This window comes from Thamnophis elegans, chromosome 2 (assembly GCF_009769535.1).
Source record: "Thamnophis elegans isolate rThaEle1 chromosome 2, rThaEle1.pri, whole genome shotgun sequence".
Lineage (NCBI taxonomy): Eukaryota > Metazoa > Chordata > Lepidosauria > Squamata > Colubridae > Thamnophis > Thamnophis elegans.
The window spans coordinates 170,603,566-170,624,638 of NC_045542.1; the positions used below are offsets into that span (position 1 = coordinate 170,603,566).

The 21,073-nt window shown below is 43.5% G+C and overlaps 1 protein-coding gene across 1 annotated transcript in view; it reads left to right on the forward strand.

The window, feature by feature from the left end:
* Positions 1-21,073, forward strand: part of LOC116503326 (alpha-2-macroglobulin-like) — a 78,232-nt gene that overhangs the window by 51,383 nt on the left and 5,776 nt on the right. The window contains exons 22-32 of the mRNA XM_032209660.1: positions 31-82; positions 1,954-2,037; positions 4,222-4,398; positions 6,198-6,282; positions 11,864-12,020; positions 13,804-13,878; positions 16,422-16,587; positions 18,397-18,626; positions 18,813-19,025; positions 20,311-20,438; positions 20,719-20,809. Of these exons, the coding sequence (XP_032065551.1) occupies positions 31-82; positions 1,954-2,037; positions 4,222-4,398; positions 6,198-6,282; positions 11,864-12,020; positions 13,804-13,878; positions 16,422-16,587; positions 18,397-18,626; positions 18,813-19,025; positions 20,311-20,438; positions 20,719-20,809 (1,458 nt within the window). The remainder of the gene's footprint in view (positions 1-30; positions 83-1,953; positions 2,038-4,221; positions 4,399-6,197; positions 6,283-11,863; positions 12,021-13,803; positions 13,879-16,421; positions 16,588-18,396; positions 18,627-18,812; positions 19,026-20,310; positions 20,439-20,718; positions 20,810-21,073) is intronic.

Here is a 21,073-nt window from a genome sequence, read left to right on the forward strand (position 1 = left end):
TTTTCCTTCTTTTCTGTCTGTCTGGTGAAGCCTGAAGGGATCGAGAAAGAGGTGGTCTTCAACTCTGTCATCTGTACACAAGGTATGGCTGCTCCTTCACGGTGCTTCTTCTCCATCACAGCATTAAATGGATGAGGATGATTCGCTTTAGAGCGGAGGGCCCCCCCAAAATTTGGTCCCCTTTTCTGGTAACGTGGAGGAAATTTTAAGTTTCTTTAAGCAAGCTGTAAACCTTAAAAACAGTTTGTTAGGTAAGCTCCCCGTTGGGAGAGTGAGTATGTTCAAAGAAGTGTTGTGAGAGTTATGTTGGAGAACACACAAACCAGCGTACAGAGACACTGCAATTTAAATAGGCTTTTACTTTCGTGGACATAGAGGTATCTGAGTCCATCAAGCAGTCCAAGTCATAAAAGGATAAGACAGTCAGTCATCAAGGTCTTTCAGTTAAGGGATAATCCAACTAACATAGTCCAGTATCATATAGTCAGTTCAGAACTCAAAGTTTGCTAGCAGTTGCAAAACTTACAATAGCTCACGGCACTCAGATCAGATCAGCCCAGCATCTAACAAACAGAGAGCTAACAGTTGTTCTGGCTCCCTCTTATGGCCGATTGAGGAAAACAGTAACCAATCACATTTTACAGCATGCTTTAAAGAAACAGGTACAACATTGTTACATGATTTATATATTGCCAACCCAACCGTTAGATTATATTCCTAACGTAGTTAATATTTGCTAAATAGTGAATAGTTAAGTGCTTAAAGAAACTTGCTTTCCTAGCTGGAATCTAAAAAATGAGAACAATTAACCAGTGAAACAATTTGCCTTCGCTACTCTATCACTGGAGGTTTAGAAGAAGAGCTCGGACAGCCATTTCTCCAGAATGGCATAAGGCCATGATGGCAAACCTGTGGCGGGCACATGAGCTGTTGCCCCCAGCTCAGCTCCTCCGTGCGTGCAGATGTACCATGCAGCCACTGATTTTTGGGTCTCTGCCATGCATGTATGGGGGGTTGGGTGCATGGAAGACACACATGCACAAGCGTGGGGGGGGGGGGTGGTCCATTTTTCCTCTAAGGAGGCTGCAGGGAGGCCTACTTGGCCCAAAACACGGCACGAGGGGGTCACATGTGCCTATCTAGGGGGCAGGGGTAGCGGGGGGTCATGCATGCATGGGGGGTCATGGGTGCATACGCAGGGGGTAGGGAACATAGGGGGGCATGTACGCATTGCATTATGGGTGCAGGTGGGAGCGCATGCTTTGGGCACATGATGACCGAAAGGTTGGCCATCCCTGGCATAGGATTTCCTGCTTGAGCAGGAGATTGAACTAGAACAGGAGTCCATAAATCCCCAGTCTGCAGTTCGGTGCCAGGTCATGAACCATTTGGAACCAGGCTGCGGAAGCGACAGCCAAACCTGTATGTGTGTGCAGCTCCATTTGTACGAACGGTGGGCACACGCTTGTGGAAATGGATTTGTGGGTGCACACACTCACCCACTGCTCCCACGGAACCATCCTCTCTCCTTTCCACCTCCGCCCCCCCCCAAATCCTCAAAGCCAGAAAAGTTGGGGGGGGGGACTGGACTTAGAAGACTTCCACGGTCCCTTCCAACTCTGTTATTCTGCATTCTAAGGAATTTGGGGTGGGGTGGAGAAGCATTTGTAGAAGTCGCCCACAATTTGATGTCTTTTGACAGCAGGAGGAAATGCTTGAGATTGAAGTCAGAGGATCCACCAATGGAAAATCCACTTTTAATTGAGGGGGTTTAGAGGGTTTGAGATTTTTTTTTAGACCCTGGAGTTTCTAAGTATAACGTCATTGTAGGGTTTGATCTCCTTTTGTTCTGGGTACACCAACTGAGATAGCAATAGCAATAGCCGTTAGACTTATATACCGCTTCAAACCCTGTAGGGCCTCCAGCACTGTCTATATTCTGTTTTCTTCCAGGAGACGCACAGTCGGAATCTATTTCTTTGAAGGTGCCAGAAAATGTTGTGGAAGGCTCTGCCAGGGCGACATTTTGTGTGCTTGGTAAGTATAGGAACCCTCCTCCTAGTTCTTCAAACCCCCTTCCCTTCCTTTTTTTCTCTCGCCTACTTTTTGTGGGTTCCAGACGTTATGCTTCTACCTCTTCTGCCTCACCTGTCTTATTAAATGATAAAATCGAATGTGATCTTACAGATCATGTGTAGCCATTCAGTGCAGGTTCTCCAAAGCACCTGAAGGTAGGACAAGAAGCAATGGGTGGAAACTAATCATAGAGAGAAGCAACTTGGAACTGAGGAGAAATTTCCTGACAGTTAGAACAATTAATCAGTGGAACAACTTGCCTCCAGAAGTTGTGAAAGCCCCAACACTGGAAGTCTTTAAGAAGATGTTGGATAGCCATTTGTCTGAAGCGGTGTAGAGTTTCCTGCCTAGGCAGAGGGTTGGACTAGAAGACCTCCAAGGTCCCTTACAACTCTGTTACTCTATTCTACCATAGTAGAATGAAGAATTCTTGGATTATAAGCCACCAATGACTCATGGTCTACAATATACCTACCTACCTATCTACCTACCTACCTACCAGGAGTGGGTTTCTCGCCCCGTTCCAACCGGTTTGGTTGGAACGGGGCCAGCGGCATCCTCGTGCACGTGCGCAGTGCACGCATGCATACTAGCATCTGTGCGATGCTCCAGCTGCTCCTGGAGGATCGCGCAGGCGCTGTATGCATCCTGCGCATGCGTGGAAGCGCAGAACTCATCAAAACCGGGTAAGGAGCGCGGGCAGGCGGGCCGGCCCTTCGCTGTTCCCGGAAGTTACTTACTTCCGGGTTCGCTGACAAACCGGTTCGCGGGGACCGCCGCAAACCAGTTGAAACCCACCCCTGCTACCTACCTACACACACACACACACTAACTCATGGTCTACAATATACCTACCTACCTATCTCTACACACACACACACACACACACACACACACACACAGAGAGAGACATTTAGATATAAACACGCTCTGATGCTAAGAAGTTCTACTCCCACTCCCCACCTGAAAAGAACTCTGTTCCAACTCTGCCTTACATTCCATTACCTCAGTTCAAATTGACAGATATTCTACTCCTTCACTCAGGAGCAGTCTGGGGCTCCTTACATTACTAAACATTAATACCTAGGTTGCAGTTCAGCATTTCTGACAGCCTCTGTCTGAAGGCCTTCCCCGCCACTTCATATGGCAGCCTGTTTCACTGGCTGGAAGCTGATACAGCAAGGCAAGACATTCACCTGATGTCAAAACTGAACCTTCTTCTTTGTAGCTTTACCAATGGGATATTTTGCCTCCAGAGATTGTGGATGCTCCATCACTGGAGATTTTTTAAGATAAGATTGGACAGCCACCTGTGAAATGGTATAGGGTCTCCATCTTGAGCAGGGGGTTGGACTAGGAGACCTCCAAGATCCCTTCCAACTCTGTTATTCTACAGAGTGAAACTTTGCTGATTAAAATTTGACATGCTTGAGATTTAAATCAGAGGACCCAGTAATGGAAAATCCACTTTTAATTGACAGGGTTTAGAGGGTTTCAGATTTTTTGGTCAGTGCAACAGTGACCAAAGAAGAGGTTATCAGACTCTGCTTCTTTGGTCACTGTTGCAGAGGTGGTATTCAGGAGGACCGATAGTGGCAGCGGTGCGAGGCTACGCCTACCCACCCTAATGTCATCATGCACACTCTGCGCATGCGCAGAAGGTTCTGTGCATGCCCAGGTATGCCGCATGCAAGCGAAGCGAGCGCATGGGTGGGCGTGCTCCCGCTACCAAAATGGTAACGAAGATAAGAGGATTTCATGCCTGAACTGTTGGACAGATTGCTGAACTGGATGGTCCTTGACTTGATCGCCTTAGAACCATTCTACCTGGAAGTCTCCATTTTGGTAATTTAGAGATGAACAACATAAGCTCTCACAGGGTCAGACTTAGATGTCTTTTGCCAACTCTCCACAAGCAATGTCAGCAGTGACATTTGAACTATATCTGCCATAGGAATGGCCAGAAACACACAGAGGCATCCTCCTAAATCTCCATTCTTCTATAGCTTTACTGTGTCATTTTCTTCCAAAATTATCCAGTTTCTTCTTCAGAGGTTCTGGACTTCAGCTTCCCAATCCACAACACACCTGTTCCAAAATTTTCTAATGACCCCTATTTTCCATCCACCTCTTTCTCTATTGCAGGAGACATTCTAGGAGGCGCGATAAAGAACCTCAATCAACTTCTCAAGATGCCATACGGCTGTGGGGAGCAGAACATGGCCCTCTTTGCCCCCAATATCTACATCCTGAACTATCTCAATCAGACTGGACAACTGACCGAGGAAATCAAATCCAAGGCCATTGGATATTTAGTGACAGGTGAGAAGCATTCCAGGGCAGTCCCACATGAATTCTCCCCTTTGTTTTCTTACTGAGGTTAGGAACTTTCAAAGATTTGATCCACAGATTGGCCACTGGTATTGATTAAGGAAGGGGCGCAATGGTCTAGTGGTTAAGCCTCTGGGTTTGGAAGGCTGGTAGTTTGAGACTCACCCGTACCACATGACAGAATGAGCTCCCATTCCTGCTCCAGATCCTGCTGACTTAGCAGTTTGAAAGCATGCAGCTGCAAGTAGATAAATAGGCAGCACTTTAGCGGGAAAGTAACAGCATTCAGTGCACCTCAGCATATAGCCATGTTGGCACATGAACACGGGAGTATCTTCTGACAATGAGGATGTCAACATCCCAACTGACAAGCCCAACCAAGCACATTTGAAACCTGCCAATGTCTCAGTGCAGAACTGTATTGAGTACATCATTTCGGTACCATTGAAGGCAAAACCAGTTCTACCTAATTCCTGCACAAACCCACATGGTTCAATATGAAATTCCCTCTCCCCATTATTTGTGCAGTTCACATTGTCCAATTGAGTGTTTTTGTATTGTTATGAGAAAGAATCTTTGGGTTTGGCTAACACCTGCAAGTGCGCCCTTGAGTCTCATACCTCTCCTCTTCGAAGTTTGGAGTCTGCATTTTTTCTCACCCATCCCTCCCCGCTTGTTTGTTGGCAAGCCAAGAAGTGATAATGGTTGCAACAATATAATAGCAATAGCGCTTAGACTTGTATACCACTTCACAGTGCTTTACAGCTCTCTCTAAGCGGTTTACAGAGTCAGCCTATAACAGCCCCAACAATCTGAGTCCTCATTTTACCCACCTCAGAGGGATGGAAGCCTGAGTAAACCTTGAGTCTTGTGGGAATCGAACTGCCAAGCTGCTGGCAGCCGGCAATCAGCAGAAGTAGCCTACAGTACTGCATTCTAACCCCTATGCCACTGCGTGCTTTGAGCTTGACAGCTGGATCTCTTGGCTAGGAAAGGGAGATCAGCACCATCCCCTAGAGTCAGACATGGCTGGGAAGGGGAACTTTGATCTTTATTGATTAAGGTTGTAAATTACTGTATTTTTTGGACTGAAGCACCGGAGTATAAGACGCACCAAGATTTTGAAGAGGTAAAAACAAAAACAAAAGTTTTTGCCCTCCCCAGTCACCAGTAGCACTTTGCAGGCCTCCCAAACTCTCTGCACATCCACTTTTGTGAAAAACAGGATGTGTGGGGCAGGGATTCAAAAGCCCCAAAGTGCTGAATTAGTGTATAAGATGCACCCTGATTTTCATCCTCTTTTTGGGGAGTGAGGTGCATCTTTGGGGGGAAGGTGCATCATATACGCCAAAAAATATGGTAGGTCAGATTTGATTGGCGGAGTCAAATGTGGAGCCCTTCAACTGTTGGAAAGAGGAGGGCAGGAACCGTGCAGAAAGGAGCAATCAAAAACTTTTCCTTTGTATTATCCTGGAGTAGCTGAGAAATGCCAGGGAAGAAATTGGAAATATAAGGTAAATTGGAGCCAGTTGGAAAGGAATGCATCCTGCAGATACTCTCAATCTCATAGGGGAGTGCTGTTTGTTGGGAAAAGAAGCTATAATCAAGCACAGTCGCTGATGCTTAACTTGTAGTTTGGGTGGGTTCTGGCCATCAATCATCCCTAACTGGTTTAATCCCATTTCAGAATCAAATTGACTTAGATAGTTGAACAAGCACATTGAATTGGATTTGAAAGGGGGTTTGCACATTTTTCTCTGCCTGCCACTCATGTTCATCTTCTGCTTCAGGCTATCAGAGGCAACTAAACTACAAGCATCATGACGGTTCCTACAGCACCTTTGGAGAACGGAGCTCAGAGATAGGAAATACCTGGTGAGATTTCTTTGTTCTATGGAAAAATAATACTTAATGTGGCTGTTCCTCTCCCCTTCCCACTAACAGCAAGAAGCTACCCTCTTTATCTGAAAATAAGACCTCCCCGGATAATAAACCCAATAGGGCTTTTGAGCACATGCGCTAAAATAAGCCCTCTTCTGAAAATAAGCCCTCCCTGAAAATATTGCGATATAGCAGCTGCCATGAGGTGACCACGCTCGATGTCTCCTGCACCTCAAAAAATAATAAAACCTCGCGGAAAATAAGGCCAAGCACTTATTTCGGGGCACCAAAGAAAATAAGACCATGTCTTATTTTCGGGGAAACACAGTAAGAGAGTTGAACCTTGGTAGCACTTGAACTAGGAGACTGCCAGAAAATTAGAAGGCCAAGAGCTACAGTAGGAAGTTAGAAAAAAACTTTGTGTCAACTCATAAAGCATTTCAATGTCTGTTATCAAGTTGCCATGGGGAGGAAAGGAGGAGTATGCATTCCACGCATACCTTCAGCTAGAGTCGGTTCTCAGATTACTAGAGCAGGCTTGTGAGGTGTGCACTCGTTGGAGAATGTGATTTATGACACAGACTGGGGGAAGGGAAGAAACAGGGACAAAGTTCAGCCATAATTTAAATGAGGTCAGATCTAACTGCAATGGGGTATTGCCGAAATGGTGTTCCTAATAAATGACTGGATTTCTTTTGAAACCTGGCTTGAGGCTCATGAATTAATTAGGGCATCTTTCGGAAACCTGACACTTTGCTGAATAAGGTAATGCTCAAATGGGAATGGAACAACTTGCCATAGCCAACTGTGGCAAACTCACTGCGGCCAACTCGCCACGGCCAACTCGCAACAGGCAACTTGCAGCTGGTGAACTTGCCACAGCCAACTCATTGTGGGACAATTTAACAATTCTATTTAAAATAAATACAAATAAAAATTATTTTAATTTTTGCCATTCACATTTCATTCTGTTCCTCCTTTAGCATCCTTTCTTTAATGATTCTATTCCACCATATCTTTGAATATATTTTATTCATTTTTCACATTCCATTTACAATCACTTATATACAGGGTATTTACTATAAGAAAAGTAAAGAAAAAAAAAAGAAAAAGGGAATAAAACGAACAAATAAAAAGGAAACACAACTCATCATTCACAACCCCACCTAACCCTTCCATCCTCCATACACCCCATCTACCCCCTCCAACTTTCCTTTCTCCCTCTAACACTCCCCTCCTACTTCCCTTTCCCCTCAAACCTTCCTTCTCCCCTTACTCCCCGGACATCCTCCTTACATTCCCCTTACTCCTTCCTTACTCCTCCCTCTTCTTTCCCTCTACCTCCCTCCTTGGTGTATGCCTTTATTCAAGTGTTATTTGATCTGATAGGATGAACCAAGGGGAAAAAAAAAAAACCGTATATAAATACATTCTTGTTCTTATTAGGACTATGTTACCACCCCCCCACCCCACCCCCCACAAATCCCCATCCCCAATCCTCCCGACTTCCCAGGGCCCACACCTGGCACTACCTTCTGTCTAAAAAATCTTGTATACATATAGATTAAAAAATAAAAGTAATATGTCAAAAGAAAGAAAAACAGAAAAAAAAAGAAAAGAGAAAAAAAAGAGAAAAGAAAAAAGAAGAAAAAAAGAAAAAGAAACCACTCTTTGTGTTGATCTCAGCCCCCCATCTTTATCTATGCTTAAATAGTATAAATCATTCTATCTATATTTTATTCTCGTCTCTTACTTCTTTGCTATTTACCCCAACCTTCTGTAGACTCTCCCGTTCCTCTTCCTAAACCTCATGATCCCTTCCGATAAGATTTAAGCAACGTGGTTCATGCCATATATTCAAATATAACTTTACAGACAAGTAATCAAACTTTCCCTTCTAGTAAAATTTAAACAGCATTCTTAACCCCCGTTTCAGACAGTAGTTCAAAATAATCTAGCCAAGTTTCCCCTCCTTAGTAAAATTAAGCAGCGTAAATCAAATATTACTTTACACAGGAATCAATTTCTATCTTAAGATAATTCCAACCGACTTCCTCTTCTAATAGGGTTTAAATAACGTAGTTCCTTCCACATGCATTTTACCCTCATCCCTTACTTGTCTACTATTTACCACTATCAAATTTATACTAGCATTTGTTTAAAATGCAACTCAGAGCGATTTCAACCAACTTTCCCTTCAAATAAAAGTTAAATAGCATGGATCAAGCAGCGTAGATCAAATATTACTTTACACAGGGATCAATTTCTATCTTAAGGTAATTCCAACCGACTTCCTCTTCTAGTAAGATTTAAATAACGTAGTTAATTCCACATGCATTTGACCCTCATCCCTTACTTGTCTGATATTTACCACTATCAGATTTATACTAACATTTGTTTAAAATGTAACTCAAAGCGATTTCAACCAACTTTCCCTTCAAATAAAAGTTAAATAGCATGGATCATTCCACATATTCAAATAATACTTTCAGCAAGAGTCAGTTAACCTTCTATTTTAAAGTAGTCCCTTCTGACAAAGTTTAAACAACATAAATCATTCCGCATTCTTTTTACACTTATCTTAAGATAATCCCAACCAGCTTTCTGTTCTAATAAGCTTTAAACAACGTAAATTTTACCCTCATCCCTTGCTTGTCTGATGTTTACCACTATCAAATTTATGCTAACGTTAATTTAAAATCTAGCTCAAAGTACTTTCACCCAGCTTTCCCTTCTGATAAAAATTAGTCTGCTTTTTCTACCGGAAAGGGGTCTCAAACCCCCATTCAGTCCTCAACTTTAGCAAGCATTTTAAAATGTCTAAATTCTCGATCTCCATTTTTCTGCTTCTCCGAGGGAGGAGGGGCTACCCCCTCCATCTTGCAGCCACATGGCCGGCCGCTTGCCTTCTCCTTCCGCTTGTCTCTCCTCTCTTCCAAGCGCGTCAGGAAGTCCCGCCTTCAGAGTCCTACAATAGAAATCTTGAGCCTCCGAAACAGAGTTAAGACGAAATCTTTGATTCTCAAATGTAACCGTGATACCTGCGGGGGCCTCCCATCTGTATCGAATCTGTTGACTCCTAAGCTCCTTAGTTAAAAAGGTGTAGTCCCTTCTTGCTTTCAGCATCTGAAAAGGAATATCTTTGAAAACAATCAGGTCCTGGCCGTCAACTCGGAGACTGTTATTATGGAACATTTGTACAATCGCATTTCTAGATTCTTTTGTAGAGAAATGTATAATTATGTCCCTCGGGAGCTGTCGCTGTTCCGCTATCAATGAGTTCTGGCGATAGATTTTCCGAATCTGCCAATCCAAGTTAAGTCCCGGGCTTCCCAGCGCATGGCTGAAGGCTTCAGCAAAGGTCTGTTTCAAATTCTCTTGCTCCTTTTCACGGAATCCTCTGACCCTTATTGCAAATGCCTTCCTATTAAAATTTATCATCATAAGCTGTTGTTCAGTGTCCCTAATTTTTTGTTGTAAAATTTGAATATTGGTAGTCAAATTAAAATTAGCCTTCTCCAGACTTTCCAATTTGTTCTCTATTTCAGCAGAGTAATCTGACAGTGCAGACACGGCTGCAAACGTATTCGCCTTCATCTGATTAACTTTAGACTTTAAATCATCATATAATTCCAATACAAAGTCCTTAATTTCTTGTTTAAAGGCATTAAACATTTTAAAGAGATATTCCTGTGTTAAAAATTCTCCAGTAGAGGGCATAGGAGACAAAGGCTGTGTTTCCAGTAAAGATTCTTTAAATTCTTTCGACACATTTGTAGCAAGACGCTTCTTTGACCTGGGTGCCATAATAAATAAACAAGTAAGCAGCGCTTCGCTCCCCTCTATTTCCAAAGAAGAAGAGTTTATCTTGTTAAGGAGCGGTCTGCAGGAAGATAAAACCGGCTAAGTAGATCCAGTATCAATCATCCAAGGAGAGAAATCGCCATTTTGAAGTCCATTTAGACAAAGAACAAAGAAGTCTCTAAGATAAATGGTGCTGGTATTTAAGATAGTAATAAAAGCATAAATCTCACAGGGGTGGGACCCGCCCGTATCAATTCTAGCTTGAAAAAACTTTGTTTTGTCCTGGGGGGGGCTAGCCTGTCTGGGGCTGCCTAGAAAAAAAAAAGCAGCTGAGAAGAACTGGCTGGAGATAAAGCTCCGCTACGGCTGGGTCTAATCTCCTTCCACAGCCCAAAAAAAGAAAAAGGCTGTGGCTTACGAATAGACCCTAGCCTACGGAGCTATCCTCCCTGCCCCTTTCTTAGCCAAAAAGGGGTGCTATCTATGATCTTATTTAGATATACAGACCAGATCTCTGAGGAGCTCGGTGGAGCCCTCCTCGGCAACAGGCCACGCCCCCAGGAAGTCCTATTCCACCATATCTTTGATATTAGTGTAACTTTTGTCCTGCAGCGAGTTGTCCTCTAGCGAGATGGCTGTGGCGAGTTGGCTGTAATGAGTTGGCCATGGCAGGTTGGCCATGGTGTGGCTGTGGCGAATTGTCATAGACCCTGATCAAATAGCCTCCATATAAGTCATTTGAGTAAGTGCAATATGAACCAGCAACTCCATCCTTGTAAACTTAGTTGACTGATTGTGGTCAATAAGCAAATCAAACACTATCCTTAAGTGCAACATCACATGGTTGTGATTTGCAATTTCCTGCTGGCTTCCCCATTGACTTTGCTTCTCAGAAATGAAGATTGCGGATGGCAATCACATGACCACAGGAATTCAGTGCTGGCCACAACTTTGAAGTCATAAGTCTCATTCTGCTCTGTAGTAACTTCAAAAAGTTGCCGAATCAGTGGTGAAGAGCACCTGTATTGTTGCCAAGATAATTACATGGGACACCTAAGTGAAGTCACCAGGAGCTGAATGCAGCTCAAGGAGCTTTTAAAATTTTTTGGGAGGAAATGAAGCATTCTAAATAAGAGGGGTAATAATTCTGTGAGTGGGGAAGATGCTAGCAGCTCTACCTGGGGTTGAAGGGGTGGAGTGTCCTATCCCTCCCTGCCAAGGGACACAAAGAAAACTTTTGATAACATAAGGTGTATGTTTAAAAAAATGCAGGGGACTTTGCAGTCCATAATCCCAACCTCTGAATCATGTTAGTGGCAGTCCTCAACTTACGACCATAAGTGAGCCCCAAATTTCTGTTGCTAAGTGAAGCTTTTGTTAAGTGAATTTTGCCCCATCTGGCGACCTTTCTTGTCACAGTTGTTAAATGAACCACTGCAGTTGTTAATTTAGTCACATGGTTGTTGAAACCAGTGAAATCTGGTTTTTCATGGACTTCGCTGGTGAGAAGGTCACAAAAGGGGATCACATGACCCCGGGACACTGCAACCGTTGTAAAGGTGAAGCAGTGGTGAATATCTGAATTTTGATCATGTCAACTACAGGGATGCTGCAATGTTGTAAGTGTGGAAAACGGTCATAAGTCCCTTATTCTGAGTGAAGCAAACAATTCTTCGTGGACCAAGAAGGCCCCATTCTGAAGAAGACCTCACACTAGAAGACTTGATACAAGGGGAAAATGAAAACTCTCATATTCTGGGTTATTTTGTAGGTTGACTGCTTTTGTGCTGAAGAGTTTCACTCAGGCGGCATCCTTCATCTCCATGGACCAAAAACATATCATTGATGCTCAGAATTTACTGGCAATCAGGCAGTTGGCAGATGGTTCCTTCCTAAAAGTGGGGTCACTGCTGAACAACGCACTAAAGGTACAGAGGGTGGGGATATTTGTTGGATGATAGTTTTAAGTATGGTTTTGCTGGAAGTAAGGTCAGAGCAGGGGTGGGTTCCTGCCAGTTCTAACCTCTTCTATAGAAGAGGTTCCACAAATCTACAGTGCCTTTTAGAACCGGTTCCAGCTCCCTCCCCCCGCCCGGCTGCACATCATCAAGCTGAAGAGCGAGAGAGGAATTCTGGGAAGTCCACAAGTCTTAAAGCTGTCAAGTTTGAACACCCCTGGGGGATTTTTTTCTAAAGGGTTAGGGGTGCAAGGATCTTGTAACTTGACAGCTTTAAGACTTGCACACTTCAATGCTAGAGTTCCTGAGCCAACATAACTGGAGGAGGGATTCTGGGAGTTGAAGTCCACAAGTCTTAAAGCTGTCAAGTTTGAACACCCCTGGTTTTTTTTCTAAAGGGTTAGGGGTGCAAGGGTCTTGTAACTTAACACCTTTAAGACTTGTGGACGCCAACTCCCAGAATTTCCCAACCACCCATATTGACTAGGCAATTCTGGGAGTTGAAGTCCACAAGTCTTAAAAGTTGCCAAATTTGGAGATCCCTAACAGTATGATTGTGCAAAACACATCATTTGCATAGAGCAGAAGTTTCTTTTCTAAGATTTTTTTTAATGCTGTTAGGTAAGCTCCCCGTTGGGAGAGCGAGTGCGTTCAGAGAAGCGTTGTGAGAGTTGTGTTGGAGGACACACAAACCAGCATACAGAGACACTGCAGTTTAAATAGGCTTTTACTTTCGTGGAAATAGAGGTATCAGAGTCCATCAAACAGTCCAAGTCATACACGGATAAGACAGTCAGTCATCAACCTCTTTCAGTTAAGGGATAATCCAAATAACATAGTCCAGTATCATATAATCACTTCAGTACTCAAAGTTTGCTAACAGTTGTAAAACTTACAATAACTCACAGCACTTTCTAACAGCCAGCTTCCAAAACACTCAGATCAGATCAGCCCAGCATCTAACGAACAGAGAGCTAATAGCCATTCTGGCTCTCTCTTATGGCCGATTGAAAAAAACAGCAACCAATCACATTTTACAGTATGATTTAAAGAAACAGGTACAACATTGTTACATGGTTTATATATTGCCAACCCAACCGTTAGATTATATTCCTAACAAATGCAATGGGTGGACTGCTCCTCTCCTACCCCAAGACTATTAGGCCAATATATGTGGGCTGAAAAATTCCCAATGACCAGTAGGTGACAGCATAAAGCATGGAGTTCTGCATCCCTTATGGCTTAGCCAATGGCCTTAATTCACTTAGCTATGTTGTAGGAGCTGTACCAGAAGGCAGAAATGGAGATTTATACTGCCCAAAATAAGATGAAGCTTCAACAAAGGGTGGAGACATGGGAGGAAGAGTAACAGCATAGCATTTAGACTTATCTACCACTTCATAGTGCTTTACAGCCCTCTTTAAGTGGTTTTACAGAGTCAGCATCTTGCCCCCAACAATCTGGGTCCTCATTTTACTGACTGTACTGGAAGGATGGAAGGATGAGCCAATCTTGAGCAGGTCAGGATCAAATTCCTGGCAGTGGGCAGAGTCAGCCTGCAATACTACATTCTAATCACTGTGCCACAATGGCTCAGGGAAGATGGAGATTGGAAATGTCCTTGGATGGTAGCATCCACATAGGCCAGAAAAAAAAAACTTGCCTTTGTGTGAGTGTGATGGGATACAGATCTTGGAGAGAGGACTAGAAAGATAGCAGAAGGGCTGATATCTGCTTGTCTCCTTTCTTCCAGGGTGGAGTTGATGACAGTGTTTCTCTTACGGCCTATATCACCATAGCTTTACTGGAAATGCCTCTGCCTCGCACGGTAAGTAAACATCCTCTGTTAATTTGAATGGGATTCAAGGGTTCAGTGGCTAAGACGCGGAGCGTGTCGATCATAAAGGTCAGCAATTCGGCAGTTTGAAGCCCTAGCGCCGCATAACTGAGTGAGCTCCTGTTATTTGTCCCAGGTTCTGCCAACCTAGCAGTTCGAAAGCACGTAAAAATGCAAGTAGAAAAACAGGAACCACGTTTGGTGGGAAGATAACAGCGTTCCGTGTACCTTCGACGTTTAGTCATGCCAGCCATATGACCACAGAGACGTCTTCAGACAGCACAGGCTCTTCGGCTTATAAACAGAGATGAGCACTGCCCCCTAGAGTCGGGAATGACTAGCACATATGTGTGAGGGGAACCTTTACCTTACCTTTAAGTTAGTTTGACACAAATCACTACTATCTTGTGGTCAAGAAAAGTATTATTTGTTAAATTTCTTTGCCATGTATCTCACTGGGGATCTATTCTTAGCCGCTTCCAACAATAAAAAGAAAGACTTGAAAAAGAGTATGAACAGAACAGAAGTAAGCTACAACCCTAAGCTACAAATATTCTCCATTATTAGAAGTAAAATAATGGAACAATAAAATAAACGAGGGGTTTCTAAACTTGACAACTTTAAGATTTGTGTTCTTCAACTCCCAGAATTCCTCTGCCAGCAATGCTGACTGAGGAATTCTGAGAGTTGAAGTCCACAAGGCTTGAAGTTGCCAAATTTGGAGACTTCCTGAAATAAACTCTGAAATGCTCCGACTGAACTTGATTCCTGCAGAACGATCGCTTAAAAATGAGACAGCAATGTGCAGCAGCAGCTTAAAAAAAAAACCCAAATACCATCCTTAGTTGTATAAACAGAGGCATAGAATCAAAATCACGTGACGTATTAATGCCGTTTTATAAACCTTAGTAAGACTATACCTGGTGTAGTTTAGAAAAAAAGAAAGGCATGGGGTAATATGATAGCAGTGTTCCAGTATTTGAGGGGTTGCCACAAAGAGGATGGGGGGGTGTCAATTTATTTTCCAAAGCACCAGAGGGCAGGACAAGAAACAATGGAGGGAAACTAATCAGGATAGAAACAACCTGGAATTACGGAGAAAATTCCTAACACAAGAACAATTACCCAGTGGAACAGCTTGCCTCCAGAAATCATGGGTTCTTCATCAGTGGATGTTTTTAAGAGATTGAGCAACCATTTGTTTGAAATAGAATAGAATAGAATAGAATAGAATAGAATAGAGTAACAGAGTTGGAAGGGGCCTTGGAGGTCTCCTAGTCCAATCCCCTATTTAGGGAGGAAACCTTACAAATGGTTATCCAACAACTTCTTAAAAACTTACAGTGTTGTAGCATTCACAACTTCCGGAGGCAAATTATTCAACTGATTAATTGTTCTAACTGTCAGGAAATTTCTCCTAAGTTGCTTCTCTCTTTGATTAGTTTTCACCCATTGCTTCTTGTTCTACCCTCAGATGCCTTGGAGAATAGTTTGACTCCCTCTTCTTTGTGGCAACCCCTCAGATATTGAAACACTGTTATGTCTCCCCTAGTTCTTCTTTTCATTAAACTAGTCACACCCAGTCCCTGGTATGGTATAGGGTTATATGTATATAATGCTATAAGTTTTTCTGCTTGAGCTGAAGTTTGGACTAGAAGGCCTCTAAGGTTCCTTCAAGATCTATTCTGGTTGAATTATGAGCAGGGAGAAAGATCTGGATGCAAAACGAACCAACTTTTTTTTTTTAGTGTTCAAAAGTTTTATTTCTTTTAAGACAAACATTTCATCATTCCTCAATCAGTAAGACATCGAAGTACAATTTTTTGTATGTCAAAATAATTCTAGTTTACCACCAAATTCTTGTCTAGCCTAATGTATACCCCTCCCTCCCTCCACCCTCCCCCCCAACCTCCCTCCTCCTTCCCCCCCCCCCGACTTCCCAGAACCCGTGCACGGTATGGATTTTTAACAAACACAGTCTAAAATCTATTGAAAAAAAGAAATAAAGAAATTAATGATATTCTACATTGACCTTAGCTTCTTCTTGCTGAACTAACTTTAAACAATTTAAATCATTTCTGATCTTAAGCATAGGCTAACTGGAATTTCTTGGTCCCGTATTTATTTTGTATATAGTCAATCCATTTTTTCCAGTCTTGTTTATATCTCTCATTTGAGTGATCTTTAATATATGCCGATATTTTAGCCATCTCGGCTAAGTTTGTAACTTTCAATGTCCATTCCTGAGTTGTAGGCAAGTCTTCCTTCTTCCAGTATTGCGCCACCAACAGTCTTGCTGCCGTTATTAGGTGCAGAATCAAGTTACTCTCTACCACTTTTGAATCTCTTCCTGTTGAAACACCTCCTTCCCTCTGTAAATCAGTTTAGATATATTTCGAGTTTTGCTTTTTTTCCTAATCTGATAAGCTAACCATCTGCCAGGTTTGTTTGCGTTACAAAAGGTATTGAACCAACTTTTGTGAACCCATCAGGTTTTTGTAAATTGCCTGCCTCATGTTTCTCCCCCATGGCAGAACTTTTTGGTACAAAATGCCTTGCGCTTCTTGGAGACAGAGGCCCAGAAGGAAGAGATCCATGTTTACCTTCAGGCTCTGATGGCGTACGCCTTTACTCTGGCAGAGAATGAGGAGAAGAGGCAAGAAATGTTGGACTCCCTTCAGAAACTAGCCGTGAAGGAAGGTAAGGATTGTGGCCCGACAGCTGCCAGAGAAGCTGGCGGCAGACTCCAATGAAGAGGAGGTTGGGGAGGAACTTGGGCCAATCCTGGAGTCTGGGGAAGGCTCTGATGGGTGCTCTGCATTGTAGGCAGAGATGGGTCCAGAGCTGTCCAACATTTATCCACTACCTTCGGAGTCAGAGATAAGTGAGGCAGAAGAACAGCTGGAGCCTGTTCCCGATGTGTGTATGCATAGAGCTGTCAGGAGAAGGGAACAATTAAGGAACAGAGGTTGACTCGGGAGTAAAGGCACAAGGGGACATTCAGTGTCCCCTCCCATAGGGAATAAATAGGGGAGCAAAGGGGAAGTGGTGTTTGCAGGAGACAATTAATTTGCTTATTATTGTGAAGATTTGCTCATCTGAGCTTGTGCCTCAAAGATCATAAAGTGAGGCAGAATTCACTTAACAACAGTCTCACTTATGGTCATAAAGCAAGGATTATGGGAAGAGGTCAAAAAAGAATGAACTCATGGAATTTACACATGAAATATGTAACATTATTTTTTTGTTGTTGTTGTTTATCCATAATCATTTTAATTTGCTTCTCACTAAAACTATTCCCACATTCCTGGCATTGCAACAAGACCCTCTGATCCTCCATTAAAGGATTCCAGATATGGGGAAAGGAGTGGATAATGCAGAGAGTAAGAAGGATAAGAGGGACACGGTGGATCAGTGGCTAAGATGCTGAACTTGTTGATCGAAAGGTCAGCAGTTGAGTGGTTCGAATCCCTAGTACTGCATAATGGAGTGAGCTCCTGTTATTTGTCCCAGCTTCTGCCAACCTAGCAGTTCCAAAGTATGTAAAAATGCAAGTAGAAAAAATAGGAACCACCTTTGGTGGGAAGGTAACAGCATGCCACGCGCCTTGGGCATTTAGTTATGCCAGCCACATGAAAACGGAGATGTCTTCGGACAGCGTTGGCTTTTCCACTTTGAAACAGAGATGAGCACCACCCCCTAGAGTCAGGAATGACTGGCACATATGTGTGAGGGGAAGCTTTACCTTTACCTTAAGGATAATCTTGATGGAAATATGCAAAAACCATTACTTAAGTAAAAGGTACTGAAACATTTTTTAAGTCCAGAGCAATGAGACAGCACTTGGAAGCAGTCTGGACAGACACTGCCCTGATTCACTAGATGTAAGAAGAGGAGAAGCACAATTAGACTTCAAAGATTATGAGGGTCCTTGGTGCTCTACCTTTTCTTGCAGAAGTTTCATTATCAAACTAGTAGCATTACCAGATTATGTAATTGGAGCCAGCCTCAATATAGATACTTTTAGCTTTCCTGTGGAGTTGATTTCCTGGTCTGATCTACATGCTGGGCTAACAAATACTAAAATATTTGGAGGGCTAGGCAATTAATAGTATGCCAAGCTTCAGCTATGGTACTTAAGGATTGTGGAATAACACAAAAGAAGCAGTGGTTGGAAACTAACCAAGGAGGGAAGCAACCTAGAACTAAGGAGAAATTTCCTGACAGTGAGAACCATAAACCAGTAGAACGACTGGTGAGTGCTCCATCACCGAAGGCTTTTAAGAAGAGATTAGATAGCCATTTAATTAAAATGGTATAGGAGTTCCTACTTGAGCAAGGGGTTAGACTAGAAGATCCCAAAGGTCCCTTCACTCTGTTATTCTGTTATTCTGTTAAGTGCAATAAAATGTCCTTGAGAAGCCAAAGATACTTGGCCAATGTTGGAGGCCTCTGGTGTAGCCTGAATGGGGCAACCCAACGCTAAAACCCTTCATTCTCTTTCTGAAGAAGATGGCTCCATCCATTGGGAGAGACCTGAGAAGCAAAAGAAGACACTCGATCTCCCATACTACCACCCCCGCGCTCCCTCTGCTGAGGTAGAGATGACCTCCTACGTTCTACTTGCTTACGTGGCCAAAAAACCATCCCCTTCCCAGGAAGAATTGACGATAGCAACTACCATCGTCAAATGGTTGACCAACCAACAGAATCCCAATGGAGGATTCTCTTCTACACAGGTACGTTGTCTCCCCACAGATTCTCGGAGGATACTTGGAAGATGCTCTAATACTCCCTGCACCAACTTCGTGGACCTGACGTTTTCCCCGCTGTGTCCTCCAGTTGTACTGAGTCTTAATTCCCAGGATTCCAGCTGTGGTGTGTGTCATCCAAGAAAGATGTCCTAGCTTTGCGTTCTCTTGCAGGATACAGTGGTGGCTCTCCAGGCCCTCTGCCAGTACAAGACAATTACTTATTCCAAGGACAGAGCTGGCGCCGAAGTGACCTTGAGTTCCGGAGATGTTGCCCTGAGAAAATTCCATATAGACAGCACCAACTCTCTGCTGCTTCAGTGCCAAGATCTGCCCTCAGTGCCAGGGGACTACACGGCTGAGGTGACCGGGTGCGTCTTTATGCAGGTGAGTCTCCTTAACCATCTGCTGGAGAAGAAAATTGCTTTCCCTCGCCTGTAAAGATTGCTTGGACAGATTGAAAAGTTAACAGGCGATCCTCGACTTACAAGCATTCATTTAGTGACCACTTGAAGCAGTGGTGGGTTTCAAAAATATTTGGAACTTCTTCTGTAGGTGTGGCCTGCTTTCCGGGTCCACTGGTGGAACCTCTTCTAACCTGTTCAGTAGATTTGACGAACCGGTTCTACCGAATAGGTGCGAACTGGTAGGAACCCACCTCTGATTTGAAGTTACAAAGACACTGAAAAAATGTACTTATCACCGTTTTCCACGCTTGTGATCATTGCAGCTTCCCTGCAGCCACATGATCAAAATTTGGTTGCTTGGCAACTGGTTCACTTTTACGACCATTGCAGTGTCCCAGGGTCACATGATCATCTTTTGCAACCTTCTGACAAGCAAAGTCAATGGGGAAGCCAGATTCACTTCACGGCCATGTTGCTAACTTAACAACTGCACTGATTCGCTTAGCAATTGTGGCAAAAAAGTCCCTGAAATGGGGCATAATTCACTTAACTTGCTTTTCTTGCTTAGCCACAGAAATTTGAGGCTCAGTTGCGGTCGTAAGTTGAGGACTATCTGTATAAATAATCTGAATAAGGTATCAATACAGAAGATTTTGGACCGGAAGGAGATACAGCAAGAGCACCTAGACTTATATACCACTTCACAGTGCTTTACAGGTCTCTCTAAGCGATTTACAGAGCCAGCATATTGCCCTCAACAATCTGGTTTATCATTTTACTGACTTTGGAAGGATAGAAGGCTGAGTCAACCTTGTGCCAATGAGAATTAAACCTCTGGCAGTTGCAGAGTTAGCCTGCAATACTGCATTCTAACCACTGTGCCACCATGGCTCTGATATGAAGGTTCTTTGATAGCCTTCCCCACAATCCTACCCAGAAACTGGCGCTTGGAGACTCAGCCTTTTGGTGGGACATCTCCAAGTCCTCTGTTTTCATCCTTGTGAGCACCACACTTGTGGCCAAAAGCTGTATCACCTGATGCCCTCAAGAGTAAAGATCATCTGTCTCTGGGCGAACCAATTTAGAGGCTTAACTTCAGACAAATTCCAGTGGTGCTTGCTGTAGGTTGAATAGTTCCTGGAGCTTGATCCCTGCCTCTGTGAAGTGATGGGGTCTCCCACTCTACGGGCCCTTCACATCTTATCATGCATCTCACTCACAGCAGCCATTCAGAGATAGACACGAGTGTGCTGTTTCCTTTTCAGACCAGCTTGAGGTACAACATCCAACCACCCCGAGAGGATGCACCATTCAATTTGCTTGTGCAGACGGTTCCCCAAAATTGCACAGGACCTAAAGCCCACCAGAACTTTGATATTGCTATCCAAGTCAGGTAATGGGTCAATGCTGAGTAGGTGGGCATCTGCATGGGGCTATCTAGCCAGTACTTCTCCTTCAAGGATGGGCAACTTCTAAGGGTTCAAAGGCTGCAGCTTGGCTCTTCCATCTTCTGAAAAGCCAATGTCCTGCACTCGAGTAGTTCCATTCAATGGGAGAATGGGATGGAGGCACTTCATCAAAGCCTTTATGAACCCACAGCGTGTTGCCCTTAAGTTGTGCACTTTTGCTTTAAAACAATGTGACATGGCTTTTTTTCCCCCTTGGTTTCCCAGTTACACAGGCCAACGTGTGGTGTCCAACATGGCAATTGTCCAGATTAAGATGCTATCCGGATACATCCCGGTGAAATTCACTGTAAAGTTGGTAAAGACCTTTTTTGTCCCCTCCGAAAAATTACTGTTCTTGGCAACAAAACTGGGCATTAAGAGGTTAAGAATTACCCTTTAAATATTCAATAAAAGTAGTCTCCATTTGATGCTCCATTGAAGCATCAATTAGCATGTGGGATTCACAAACTCTGGCACTCAGACTGGCCACAAACAACTTTGATCAGCTTGCACAAACAGAGCAGGAAGACTAATTGGTGTGATGACCCAGAGCACGGCATAGAGGTAACACAGGTAGCTG